This window comes from Barbus barbus, assembly GCF_936440315.1.
Source record: "Barbus barbus genome assembly, chromosome: 4".
Lineage (NCBI taxonomy): Eukaryota > Metazoa > Chordata > Actinopteri > Cypriniformes > Cyprinidae > Barbus > Barbus barbus.
Window position 1 is genome coordinate 32,075,253 of NC_136732.1, and position 14,337 is coordinate 32,089,589.

The 14,337-nt window shown below is 37.6% G+C and overlaps 2 protein-coding genes across 3 annotated transcripts; one reads left to right on the plus strand and one right to left on the minus strand.

Annotated features, from left to right (window-relative positions):
* Positions 1 to 2,180: 2,180 nt before the first annotated feature.
* LOC306868747 (small ribosomal subunit protein uS8) lies at positions 2,181 to 7,355 on the minus strand. Its single transcript, XM_079415074.1, has 5 exons — positions 7,334 to 7,355; positions 6,645 to 6,782; positions 6,305 to 6,384; positions 3,417 to 3,502; positions 2,181 to 2,313 (listed from the first exon to the last, which is right to left on the minus strand). Exons 2-5 carry the CDS (start codon positions 6,775 to 6,777, stop codon positions 2,220 to 2,222), a joined length of 393 nt encoding a protein of 130 aa, XP_079271200.1. The 5' UTR covers positions 6,778 to 6,782; positions 7,334 to 7,355; the 3' UTR covers positions 2,181 to 2,219.
* A 1,707-nt stretch (positions 7,356 to 9,062) lies between these two features.
* LOC306867534 (protein Njmu-R1-like) lies at positions 9,063 to 13,951 on the plus strand. 2 transcript variants are annotated; one of them, XM_079413248.1, is made up of 10 exons: positions 9,063 to 9,435; positions 9,894 to 9,968; positions 10,268 to 10,393; positions 11,211 to 11,339; positions 11,489 to 11,546; positions 11,684 to 11,803; positions 11,911 to 11,975; positions 12,066 to 12,205; positions 12,293 to 12,396; positions 12,810 to 13,951. In XM_079413248.1, the coding sequence occupies exons 1-10, from the start codon at positions 9,287 to 9,289 to the stop codon at positions 13,026 to 13,028; spliced, it is 1,185 nt and encodes a 394-aa protein (XP_079269374.1). In that variant the 5' UTR covers positions 9,063 to 9,286; the 3' UTR covers positions 13,029 to 13,951. The 2 variants fall into 2 exon arrangements, with proteins under 2 accessions (XP_079269374.1, XP_079269375.1); XM_079413249.1 differs by lacking the exon at positions 9,894 to 9,968 and having other exon boundaries at positions 12,810 to 13,950.
* The last annotated feature ends 386 nt before the right edge of the window (positions 13,952 to 14,337 follow it).

Genomic DNA, 14,337 nt, shown 5'->3' on the forward strand with positions numbered 1-14,337 from the left:
AGGACTGCAGCTGCTAGACAGAACAGGCAATGCTCAGGGGATCACAGCTGGTGAGTGATGGATGGGAGCTCAGGTCTAGATGGTAACCCTTGTCCTGTTCAATTATTGAGCAACGCTACATCAAGATTGCTCACTAATGTTAATCTCGGGAAACTGTTTCAATGTATTCAGTATATTCTGATATATAGATTCTGGACAAGGGCGTGGGGCGAAAATGTGACCATAATCAAAAATTCAAAATCAAATATTCAATATGTCAAAAATGTCACTGTATTAACTTTAGTTTTTTTACATTTATAAAATATGATAGTTAAGCAATACACGAATAGTGCTGATTTTCCTGAATATAGGCCTAAGCATGATTGCAAATCGTGATCTTAATAGGCCTACAACAGTTTAATAAACAAGTTAACTTATATTTTAGAGACAATATTGTGTTTCTGCTCTATTTTTTATGGTTCCAAATAGCAGAACATTTGAGTGTCTCCAAGCTATAAAGCTAGTGTTTCATGATTCAGACGTTTTGAACGAATCGCTTGAACGACTCACTCATAAACACTTGTCTCTAACTACTGGCGGTTTGATTTCATGTTTAAAAGTAATCTAACACCACTTTCCGCCACCATTCATATTTCTGTTTTTATAGCTATTCAAAATATTAATCTTACAACTTTATGCAAATCAAACAACCCCATATTTTACATTAAATACAGTGCATTCAAGAACATTAAACATGACACATTTAATAAGGTTAGAGAAACATCCTTTTTAAGTAAACAAAAAAGAAATACCTCTGAAAAACAGCTTAAGGTGGCAAATATCGCACCTTAAAAAAATGTAGGCCTATTGTTGTCTATTTCCAAAATGTTAGTATGCTAAAATTGTATTTTTCCAGTTGATAGTTGAACAAAATGCTGTTGTTTAGAATGGTATAATTGGTTATATCAGTAGTCAACTTGGAAGGGGTATTGCCCAGCTTTTTTATATATAGTGTGATAGTTGTTAAACCAAGGCTATGTGCAATTACATTCATTTTAAGTTCACTACATCAAAACATAAGAACAGCAACATATTTGTACTTGGTTTAAAGGAACTGATAATGAGCAGCAAACGCCAAGTCCATAGAAACATAAGAATATCACAAAATGAGGGTTAGCTTCTAAGCATGGACAGCGCCCCCTGTTAGATATGAGCAAATATACAAGACATTGCTCAGCAAAAAATTAAGATAACACTTATCATTGAAGCAAAAAGCAGTGGTGAGCTTTTATGAAGTCTGCTTGAGCAAGGCACTGAACGCCCAACTGCTCCCCGGGCGCCACAGCACAAATGGCTACCCACTGCCCCGGGTGTGTGTTCATGGTTTGTGTGTGTGTGTGTGTTCACTGCTGTGTGTGTGCACGTTGGATGGGTTAAATGCAGAGCACAAATTCCGAGTATGTGTCACCATACTTGGCAGTATGTCACTTCACTTCAAAGTCAATGATGACATGCGTGTGATTAGCACTAATGTTTTCTTTCTCCAACACAACTGAAAGAGACAGGCCTTCCCGAAACTTCTATTGTGGCTGGTTTAATGTCTATAGTCTATCATAACATCAAAGCCCCACACATTTAGATACTTTTGAAGCAAGTACCAATTATTTCACATGCCAAGTACAAGAGGTCTTTTCCCTCTCAGACAGTCTCACGGTTTTGACAATCTCACTCCAAACCAGTCTAGTCAAGATGAGCTATGAATACTCCATTAAGGTATGTGCATTTCAGTGTGAATCCCATTAACACCCTCATTTCATTCCTCTTGCAGTTGCCAGACATGAAATATTGCCACTCAAGTTAAAACTGAGCCAGTGATTGAAGCCACTGCATCTCATCACAATCTGTTTCACATAAACATGCTTTTTTCCAGCAAATAGACATAAAACGCTCAAATGTAAAAATCCTAGCAGGGACATTTTTATGCCTCCGCAAACTGAAGTTTTTCTAATAGAGCTGCATCATTTCTCTGTTTGCTGTGTAATTTGTGTTATGAACTACATCAATATTTACGATTAAATACACAAAGTTTTCACTGGAAGTGTGCATCATGGGTTTCCTACCGTTTACGTTTTCTCCTTTAGCTAGTGTTTGAATGAGTAAATAGCATGTTATGCATTAAGAAAGCAAAGCGCACACACAACTTGTCTTCCAATGTTTATTTGTTGGCGATTTTACATGTTTTAGAAAAAGAACCCAAGGATTTTTCCTCCTGTGTGTTTTCGTCTGGCCTCCTCGTGGTCCATGATGCCAGCTGAGGTTGTCAAAACAATGAATCTGCAGAGAATAAAGAGAATAAAACATGACCAGGCTGTTCAAGATGCTGCTGCTCGTTGAATGCATCTCACCCTAGGCGATTCTGTACTGCATGGCTGATATTTGCAAGAATTTTTATAATGAAAGCAAAGCAATGAAAAGGGATCATGTGTCACATATAGCAGCAATTTTTGCTTAGTCAAATTTGGATAACTGACCATCAGTAACAATTCTTCTGTTCAGAACCTTAGCAATAAACACTGGTTACATTGCCAACTACTTAAGTTAGAAACCGGTTTTAGTTGCTCAGGAAGACAATTCAGCTACAAACAAATAAGGAACAACTTCAACAAAAGGTCAATCAAATGACAGTTGATCAACATGGATTTTGATGGCAAATGAGACAATTTCCTAAAATGAAAATGTTGTACACTATTTAAAGGGCAAAAACTTTCTATCTATTGACAAGATGACTAGAACTTGATATGAAAGAGGAATCACCACCTTTAAGAATCACACAAAGGGCACTAGCATATAGCATGCAGGAGCTTTTAGATAAGATCATCCTCAAAGTCACAGCAAGAAAACCCAAAACATGCGCCAACTGACAAAGCTCAAGTCTGCTTTGATGCGATATTGCAGTTCCACAAAATGAAGGCCGAAGAGCCACTGATACAAGGTTACTCTACTCCATGTTCAATTTTCTTTGTAGAAAAACTACACCACCCAAAACAGTAGGAAAAAAAACAATCATGGCAAAAGCATTCATAGCATTCTTCTTCCATAAAGCATTGCAAATGCTGTTGATGTCATTATTTTAAGAATGCTGAACATGCTTAAATGTGAGGGGAAAAAATTATATTTTGATATGTAATAAATCTAAGCCCATCAAGATCTGGGTTTTGCACTTCTGCAGACAGCATAGTAAGCTGTAGCTGTCAGATACCTATAGTCAAGCATTGCTGAACGTGCAGCTAATGTTAAAGAACTAAAATCTCTGAAAATTCAGTACACACCTGACAAATAAATCTAAACATATCACAATCTACTGTGAACGCAAGGACGTAAATATAAAAATGGTAAATGCTCATAAAAAGTGTTTAAAACATTTTTGGTAGACTCACCCGAACTGTCTGGATGGGAGAAGGTTGTTCTGCCACTTCTCCAGATCCTTCAACTGCACATCGAACCGTGGGCTGATGACGCCACACTGCATCACAGATAAATTATTCAGAGAACAGTTTGAGTGCATATATAATATACTTATATCCAACCATTTTCTAGCATGTACTATATTCTAGACAATGTTTGAAACTTTGTATGGCTAACACGTCTTATGTTATTATCTACGCAAGATAAATCTCTCATTGTATTCCTCATTTTTAAGTTGATTTGGATAAAAGCACCTGTTAAATGAATAAATGTATTCCATATGAACTCATATGACAACCTGTAGGACCAATTCATCAAGGCTTGCCATTATGATGTTCTGAAACTTATTCTTTTAAGTATTGCACATACAGGTCCTTTTCAAAAAATTAGCATATTGTGATAAAGTTCATTATTTTCTGTAATGTACTGATAAACATTAGACTTTCATATATTTTAGATTCATTACAACACAACTGAAGTAGTTCAAGCCTTTTATTGTTTTAATAATGATGATTTTGGCATACAGCTCATGAAAACCCAAAATTCCTATCTCAAAAAATTAGCATATTTCATCCGACCAATAAAAGAAAAGTGTTTTTAATACAAAAAAAAGTCAACCTTCAAATAATTATGTTCAGTTATGCACTCAATACTTGGTCGGGAATCCTTTTGCAGAAATGACTGCTTCAATGCGGCGTGGCATGGAGGCAATCAGCCTGTGGCACTGCTGAGGTGTTATGGAGGCCCAGGATGCTTCGATAGCGGCCTTAAGCTCATCCAGAGTGGTTGGGTCTTGCGTCTCTCAACTTTCTCTTCACAATATCCCACAGATTCTCTATGGGGTTCAGGTCAGGAGAGTTGGCAGGCCAATTGAGCACAGTAATACCATGGTCAGTAAACCATTTACCAGTGGTTTTGGCACTGTGAGCAGGTGCCAGGTCGTGCTGAAAAATGAAATCTTCATCTCCATAAAGCTTTTCAGCAGATGGAAGCATGAAGTGCTCCAAAATCTCCTGATAGCTAGCTGCATTGACCCTGCCCTTGATAAAACACAGTGGACCAACACCAGCATCACTGACTGTGGGTACTTGACACTGGACTTCAGGCATTTTGGCATTTCCCTCTCCCCAGTCTTCCTCCAGACTCTGGCACCTTGATTTCCGAATGACATGCAAAATTTGCTTTCATCCGAAAAAAGTACTTTGGACCACTGAGCAACAGTCCAGTGCTGCTTCTCTGTTTCTGGTTCAAAAGTGGCTTGACCTGGGGAATGCGGCACCTGTAGCCCATTTCCTGCACACGCCTGTACACGGTGGCTCTGGATGTTTCTACTCCAGACTCAGTCCACTGCTTCCGCAGGTCCCCCAAGGTCTGGAATCGGTCCTTCTCCACAATCTTCCTCAGGGTCCGGTCACCTCTTCTCGTTGTGCTGCGTTTTCTGCCACACTTTTTCCTTCCCACAGACTTCCCACTGAGGTGCCTTGATACAGCACTCTGGGAACAGCCTATTCGTTCAGAAATGTCTTTCTGTGTCTTACCCTCTTGCTTGAGGGTGTCAATGATGGCCTTCTGGACAGCAGTCAGGTCGGCAGTCTTACCCATGATTGCGGTTTTGAGTAATGAACCAGGCTGGGAGTTTTTAAAAGCCTCAGGAATCTTTTGCAGGTGTTTAGAGTTAATTAGTTGATTCAGATGATTAGGTTAATAGCTCGTTTAGAGAACCTTTTCATGATATGCTAATTTTTTGAGATAGGAATTTTGGGTTTTCATGAGCTGTATGCCAAAATCATCAATATTAAAACAATAAAAGGCTTGAACTACTTCAGTTGTGTTGTAATGAATCTAAAATATATGAAAGTCTAATGTTTATCAGTACATTACAGAAAATAATGAACTTTATCACAAAATGCTAATTTTTTGAAAAGGACCTGTACTGAATGTGCGCTAGATACAGCCGTATTCTGCTTGCTCCCAATTACACAAACACACAACATTCAATAAGTGCATAACGTATCGTGGTTAAATGTGTTATATGCACTGAGAGAAACAGTTTGGTGTTTCAGTATTTTCCCAAAATGCTCTGTGAAGGCATCATTTATGCCATTTGGAGTGCCGTGTATATATTGGACAGACAAAGCTCAATGACAGACAGCTGCTTTCAAATGTTCAATGCACTTTCTGAGCATTCGTTCCTAAGAGCATGCAGTTGTGTGTAACTCCAAGTTAAATGCACTTGCATCTCAAAATGCTTTTATGATGTAAAATTTACATAATCAGTTATGTTAAGGACAGGACAAAACATCTGAAGTGTTAAAATAGATCTGTGCATTAGTGTGAATGCATCCTAGTTTAGCCTGTATAAGACTTGCCGCTGTCAAAAATATCACTAGTAGTAAAATATTGTATATTTGTTAGTTAGTTTTTTTTTACTTGTAATTATTTCAAAAAGTAGATTTTAAATCACAAATGTTACCAGGTAGAAAGGTTTGTTTGTGCATCTTTGCAGTTGCACATTTCATTTTAATAAAAATCCACAAATCTGATAATCTCTGTAAACTCGTTAATACAAAAATGTAGATGAAATATCCTTTTAGAATCAGATCACGAGGTGCTTAAGATTCCCACCCCTATTAAATATAATAGTATTACAACAATTTCATAATGTACTTATTTTAATTTACACAGTAACTGATTAATATAAAAGCAATAGGCCACTCCTAGTTGTTATATATTACGAATATAGTGGACTACGTTCTAAAGGCTAAGAAAGCCCTTTAGCGGTCACTAAATGCACAACAGCACAAGTCTCTCATAATTTTAGACATTTATTGTGAAGATGTAGATTTATTAAACCACTTACCTTGTTCAGCCTCCCTGTGAGATTGACTACAATTTTCCCGGCTCTGTGATCATCAATGATCTCAAATTCACCAATGTAACCTGCAAAGACCACACAACGAGATAGGATTGAATGCTTTAAAAGGGATAGTTTTCTCAAAAATGAAAACTGTCATTCATTCACATGAATGCTTGGGACTGACAGACGCTTTCATTCTGGGTAACATCGTCCAGGTTCACCAGAAGTAGTCAATCATTTGGAAAAGACACTGGATGAAATATGCTTTTCTCAGCACACAAGAGCAGAATGCACAGATTCTTATGTCAAACTCAAACACAGAAAAGCTGCTGAACTAACTCACCGTGCTTCATCATCACAGTAAGAAAGCGCACTATGACTTTAGAGCAGGGCCTGATGAGAACCTGGCGTTTCCCCCGTTTCTCAGCATTATTGATGCTTTTCAGTGCATCAGCGAGAACGTTCATGCGCACCATGATGCCTGGAGAGAGAGAGAAAACCACATATAGTTCATATATCAGCTGCACAGCCTCATCTGATCAGTGTCACGAGCCAAACGCTACTTCATAGCCAGGTAAAAATCGACAAAGCGGCTGTATAAAAGACAAACGGTTGAATTACATACACTTTGATACATTATTATAATTTATGATTCTATGCGCTATGACTGAAGTTCTTGTGGTACGTAGAACAGCTCGCGACTTAAACCGAGCTGGTCTTCATAAACCTTTCTATTTCATAATAACATATGTTTGTGGCTAAAGTAAGGCAGAGGACTGCTGGAGTGCTTTAGTTTGACTCGGGTTATCCGTGCCTGTCCCTCAGTAACGCTACTGAATGCTGGAGAGGTTGGACAGCCCTGAATATCAGGGAAATATATCCGTTTATACAGACACGATTAACCAAATGACTCAAAAACCTGGCGTTTTGGCTGCTCACAAACACACATTTCTGTCTAAATGTGGCTGATGCTTAACGATGTCCGTGATTTTAAACAGATTATACAAGCATTGTAGCAATCCTGAACCTTACCAGTTCTGCAATATGGCGGAAAGAGGAAGGAAGTGGGGCGCGCGGTGCGATTAGGGAAAAATGTAGTCTCGCGAGAACACAGAAGGACGCTGCGCGCGCGGATTCATTTGCTTGACTGCCACCTACTCGCTTGGAGCGTCTCACGAAACATGAGTATTATAAACAGGGTATTATAGCATTCATCAACATTTCCTGGTCGGCTTTCTCTTTAATCAGTGTGGGATCCAGTAGTCAGTTTCTACCTGTACTATTCACTGCAATGCATTGTTTCCAGTCTCACAGTGTTTATTAAATGCATTAATATTCACCATTTATTTTCAGCTACTTTTGTATTTATACACTATTTGACAGACAGACAGACAGACAGACATATAGACAGATACATAGATAGATAGATAGATAGATAGATAGATAGATAGATAGATAGATAGATAGATAGATAGATAGATAGATAGATAGATAGATAGATAGATAGATAGATTTGATCCCCTGTATTTGCTAATTTCATTTTAAGGGCAATTGTGACTTTTGCTACATATTTTCTTATTCTATTCTAAAAAAAAAAATTATTCTATTCCATATATTTTACTGTTTTTGTTCTCTCTCTCTCTCTCTCTCTCTATATATATATATATATTCTGCATATGCAGCACATTTAATTTTACTTATATATTTAATTTTGTTATACACACACACACACACATATATATATATATATTTATTTTTTTGGTTATAGTCCGATATTCTGTCATTTATAAGAGGTTAGAATGTCCTTTAAAATTCCACACAGAGAAAAAAATAAGTTACAACCATAGACATTAAAAATAAGTTACAACACCATGCATACCATCTATTATAAAAGTAGACCAAACACAGTCTATGCACATTTTTTATTGTGTTGATCATTTCAGATCACGCTTTTTATATCAACAGATTATTTTGTATAGCAGTACAAAAGGAGCAACTATGCTTAAGGTAACAAAAAAACATTTAATGTCTTGATGTCAGAGGAAGCAGTATTAGGGTTAGCAAGTCTATCTTGTGTAGAAGGCTTTAAGTGCTTTACAGTAGACCACATCTGAGTCTATGGTGCATGTCCATTTTGCTGGTTCTTCAGAAGGAGATCCATGTAGGCGCCGTCTATCAGATCTGTCTCCTTCACTCCCAGCTCCAGCATGAGCTGATTTGCGATGGCCACTCCTTCTTCTCTGCTCTGCTGCTCTTTCATCACCACCTCCAGCTCCATGAAGTCCCCCAGGCCCTCCACACAATCAACATGCACCCTGGTTTGTCCCACCATATACAGCCTCCTCTCCTTCTTCACCTGCCCCACTTGCCCCAGTGCATCCGTCAGAACCTTGACTAGCACCTGTGGGTCCTTGGTAGGGGTGGAGTAATTTGACAGCTTGGGTCCTTCTGTATCTGGCCTCTCATAGAAGATCAACTGGGAATACAATTGGCTGGTAATAACTAAAAAAAAAAAATAACCTAACAATAATAATAAATTGGCTTCAGCCTTCTTGCATTATTTACATACATCAAATGTTCATCAGTAATTTTACACAATTCTTCCTTAATTGCCTGAGCAAGACTGACTTGAAAACACTTGTCCAGTGAATGGGCTTATATGATAAATAGATCCATGATTTCTACGAAGGTAGGATGAAAATGTGAGTCAGTGAACACAAATGATTCGTTCACTTAAAAGATTCATTCAAAACACCGATTCGTTCACGAGCGAAACACAATAACAGCGCATGCGCAGCAGTGTCGCTGTCACGACTATGACTTTAGTTAAATGTCACGTAGCATTTAAATCCATTTTTATACAAAACAGTTACACGGCTTCAATGCATTAACATCTTTGGGGCTGAAATTGTATTATTTATCGGAATAGCACGCGATCCGTAGCATTTATCAGTGTCGCTCGTCTTCTTTTGGCTCTGCAGAGACATGTTTACATCCCAGACCTCTTCCTTCCAGGAGTCCATAGACGTGGATGAAAGAGAAGCAGACTTCGACAACGAAGAGATCTCCGGATACAGCCAGAAAATACAACAGATTAACAGCTACTATGCCATATACTACTACCAGAACACAAGGTGCAGTGGTTTCCACTTGTAACTATATCATTGCATTAGGTAACGTTATACTAAGGAGGCTTTCTAAATGCAGGATGCTTTGCACAGTGTTAGTTGCTTTAGGAATATTTTGTGCTTTTATACCGCATATGAAGGAGTGTTTGAGATGCAAGCATGCAAAGTTAGCTCTTGCTAGTCTTTTGCATTTTTCAACGTTTATGAATTAAAATGAACGATTCCTATTAAGCTTGCACTTGGATGACACTGAAGAACAAACCAGGAATATATTTAATTTGAAGCATGGTTCACACTATTGGATTAGTCCTATGAAATCATATGCAATATACAGTGTATGGTCATTGATATGTATGTAAGGCACTGTAAAACACAGTACATGGCCACATAGGCCAATGAGAACCCCAGAAGACCTTAACATATTAATGCTTGTGAAGTATTAAACGTATTATCAAACTACTCAGATCTGAGGCTTCTGGAGACTGTGTGGCCTGGAGCCAGAGGAGATCAGACTCAACCACAAGTCAGGAAGACTTTAGGTAAAAAGGGTCCATCCATCATCTCAATCATTTCAGTCCCGTGGCTTTCAGTGTTGTGATGGAAGAAAAATCATGGCTTTAGTCAAAACACACTCAGGATTCTGCGTCTGGCTTTTCATCATGTTGGCTTGCTCACCGCATTCATAACCATTGAACTGATCTGTCTAACATCAAATTGTATATTTCTGTTGGTATGTATCTCTGCTAGGTGCCGCTGGTGAACATCATTGCGTCATTGTCTGCCGGCCTGTATTTCCTTGTTTATATTCTAGTTTAACACATATTTTCCACTCTTAAAGTCTCACGCTGCTGGATGACAGCTTGACACATGAGGCCGAGCCAGAGCTACGAAGCTACATCTCCCGCAGGCTGAGCAAGGGTGCTTTGCTCGGGGGCATGGGTAACATTGCCACTGTGGAGCTATGGTACGTCATATCAGTGCTGTTATTGTCAAAGTCCCTCTGTGGTGAAAAGTTCAAATTGTTTACATGTCTGTCTGGTGTTTTTAATATGCTTAAAGACAATCCATGTCCAAATTCATCATTGTTGAGCATTTTCTTCTTTAAAAGTGCAGTGTAACAAAGACAGTATTAAAAATGTGGTTTGAAACACAAATGTAATCAGTCTCATCAGCTTCTAGGATGGGGCTTTTCATATCATTAGCTAATTGAAATAAAGCTGAAATAAAATAAAAATATTAGACGAAAAATGTAGCATTTAAGCAAAATATAAAACATTCATTAGAAACGTTGCTTTGGCAGCTAACTGAAATAAGTAATTGTTGACTGCTAAAACTGAAATAAATTTTTTTATTTAAGCTAAATATAATTATAAAAATGACAAAAGCATATGACAAAATTACTAAAACTTAAAATTAAAAACACAAAAAAATAAAAGCTAATTCAAAATATAAATAATAGCAGTTAAAGAGTACTAAAATAACACTGTATAATATTTTATTGCCAAAATGATATTGAAAGCATATTGATAGAATTGTTTGAATGATAAATTGTTTTTGCCATGAATATAGCCATTGCTGCTGACATGGCATTACATTATAAATAAACAAATATATAATATTTAGCAAGCTAAAGAGTACTATTTAAATAATATAGTATTAATGCATTTGCATTACTTATTGTTTAGTATCCTTCAGTGCAGAACTAAATATCCAAACATTGACATTAAGAACAATATTACCATGTATTATTTTAAGTGATTCCATGTGTGTTTGTGTTCAAGCATCCCTGAGCAAGCGGTGGGCTGTTACTGCTGTCTGCTGGAGCAGGAGAAATCTCCAGAACAGCCTGAGGCCGATGGCAACGGCTGGGTGGTGTGTCTTCTCGGAGGATCAGAGAAGGGCCTGAATCTATATCCTTAAATCACAAATGACTGGCCATTAAACTGTAGGAAATACTGCATCGTGCACTAAAGAATGGAGTGTTATCAAATTGCCATTGTATTCAAGCATGTTGCTCTCTTAATAGGATATGTAAGACGTTTTCTTTAACCCTACAAACATTTAGAATTGAGCTGGACAAGTACGTCCAGGGTCTGCAGGGCTGTTTGACTCCAGAGGTGAGGACAGTTTTTGCCACCGACAATGGAAATCATGTACATGTTGAAATCTGTCCAGTTTTCTGAAGATATATCTGCAAGCACACTGCTTTTTATATCTGTTTGCTGTAAATATTGTTGGCAACCTCTGGCTACAGATGCAGAATTTGGAGACAGAAGTCAGGCCCTACCTGATCCGCTGGTATGAAGAGTCAGTTATGCACATTCACAGAGTGGTTCTGCTGTTCCAGGCAAACGTCGGGTACCTTCTGCATGCTGTAAGAAACCACTGCTGTCTAGATCAGATGCGTTTCATAAAGTCATATTTGAAAGCAGTAACATACCGTATTATATGAAATGGTAAATAACTACTACTCTGCTGCAGGCTTTGAGTCACAAGCTTGTCGAGGTCACTGGGGCGGATGAGAAGACAAAAGCAGATGTAGCAAGGTAAGGAAAACAACATTTTCTTAATACCTGCTACATTTCTACACTTTTAAATACTGATAGCCATTGCAACTTGATTAATTGTCTTATTAGATTTATCAAAGCAGCAAGCCTGCAGGGTCTAGTTCAGGAAGACACCACTACAGCCTCCCTCTGTAAAGCCATTTCAGAGGACTCTCACACTAGTTTGATCATCGACTGCTCCACCAGCCCACCTACACTCACCAATAAAGGTCAGCAGCATCAAATCCACTAAATGTACAGATGTTCTCATTTCACAAATGTCTTATTTTGATAATGCTGTGTTGATATTTCTGCAGTCAGTAACCGGTTCTGCGATGACTGGATCCAGGCCTTCCTCAATGCTGCTGAGCGCTTTAACCCTTTCCTTCTCCGCCAAATCCTGGAGAACTTTAAACTTAAGGTTACTTTGCTTCTGATGCTTTCTGTGTATAATGGTATCCAGACAAAACATTTAAAAAAAATCCCTGTCTGCTCTCTGGTTTCCAGATCTCGCATTTAACACTTTGTTGCTGTTAATCAGTTATCTTGATTTAATTATTATCTAAATCTACTATGTTGTGAACATCTGCTCATAATATAAATTAATGAGAATGTCAAATGTTACGTCAAAAAAGGAATTCTTAAACTTTTAAAGTATTATATTAAAAGTATTAACTTGCATTTAAAAAGTGTTTAAAAAAAGCAATAACTAGTATAATTAAATGATAAATTTTTTCTGTATAGTACCTGAACTGACTTAATAGTGGTCACATTCAGAAATGCCAGTTACCTCATTGTGACTGTCTTCAAAATGCACATTGTTTCTCCATGCAGGCCATTCAGGACATGAACAACCTTAAGCGCTTCATCCGTCAGGCAGAAATGAGCCACTACGCTCTGTTCCGCTGCTGTCTGTTCCTGCAGAGCTGTGGAAACGGGGACGTGCTGCTGCAAAACGCGCGGGCCGAGCACAGCAGCCTTCCTGAGGCCTGTGGCATCATAAACGTGCTGGAGGAGTTCCTCGGGGAGCACGCTCAAGGCGCGCTGTACTGACTCCACAGTGTTACTCTACATACACTCACCTGTCTGAGAGCACCTTGGAAGCGGCTGCCCAGAATTCCTATAATCATAGAAGTGTGGTTTGCATTTTAAGCAACTTCAACTTGAATTGAAACACTAAGTATAGTCTGTCTTTGTGTGAGGTTCAACAGAGAAGGTTGAAAAAGATTATGCTATCATGCATGTTGATTTGGGTGCATAAAAATTATAAACTAAATCAATCCTAGAAAATGAACCAATGAAAAATGCATGTGATCAAACTTTATTTACGGTAAAAACAATTTCTCAATAATGTGTATATATTAACACAGTACTGTTTATATGTGACAACTGATTCTAGGATATAGTCTCTATTGTGCAGCAGTCATTGTTTTGAAGCAGATTGATTTTTAAAACGGTCCTGTAGATTTACAGAAATAGCAAACCGAATTAGGAAGCTAGTCACATAATCATGAAGCTCTGCATAAGCAAATATCCTATTAACACTACTATGATCTACCACACTATGACTTGCATTATCCGTTTTATCGTTACTTTTTAGTTTTTTTTATGATAAAGTGCTTAATTTGATCACTTTTGACATTTTGAAAAATTCTTTCACTTTATAATTCCTGTGATTTATATTCTTGTTTGCTGTTTTAGAGTTTTTCTTACCAAAGACAAACAAAACTTCTGATAATCATAAACTTGGTTGTAAATGTAATGTTTAAAAACAACAGAATTGTGAGAAACATATTCCTTAAACATCATGTATATAATGACCCAGCCGATAATGTGTATACTTATCATAATGTATGGTTTATCATCATTTGTGTGAACTTGTAAGAATTAAAGAAATGTTCGACTCTGTTAATTTATTTAACCTTGATTCTTGAATTCAAGCAAAAATTAAAACGCATTGTGAATTAACACAGACAAAGTTGTAGTTTTTATTCTATTTCAATTAATCCACTTTAAACATCTAATGCAATATTAAACAAACTGGGAAAATAACATCATAATCTGCCTGGAATCATAATCTGCCTGTCAAATACCTGTAGTGTTTCCTGTAGCCATTTGTAGATTGTTGTGATGTTACATGATTACCAGAAGAGGGCAATGCATAGGTGCTGGGTCTGGTGTTCAGACAGATTAAGTAGAAGGCTTTGTTGAAGGACACAATCATTTATTACTAATGCATCACAAGACAACACAGAATTGCAAACCGGAACAACTTCACCATGGTAAACCTAATCTGAATATAATCCAATGTCACTAAATAATAATAATCTTGTACTTGTATGAAATTATATGTATGTACCAA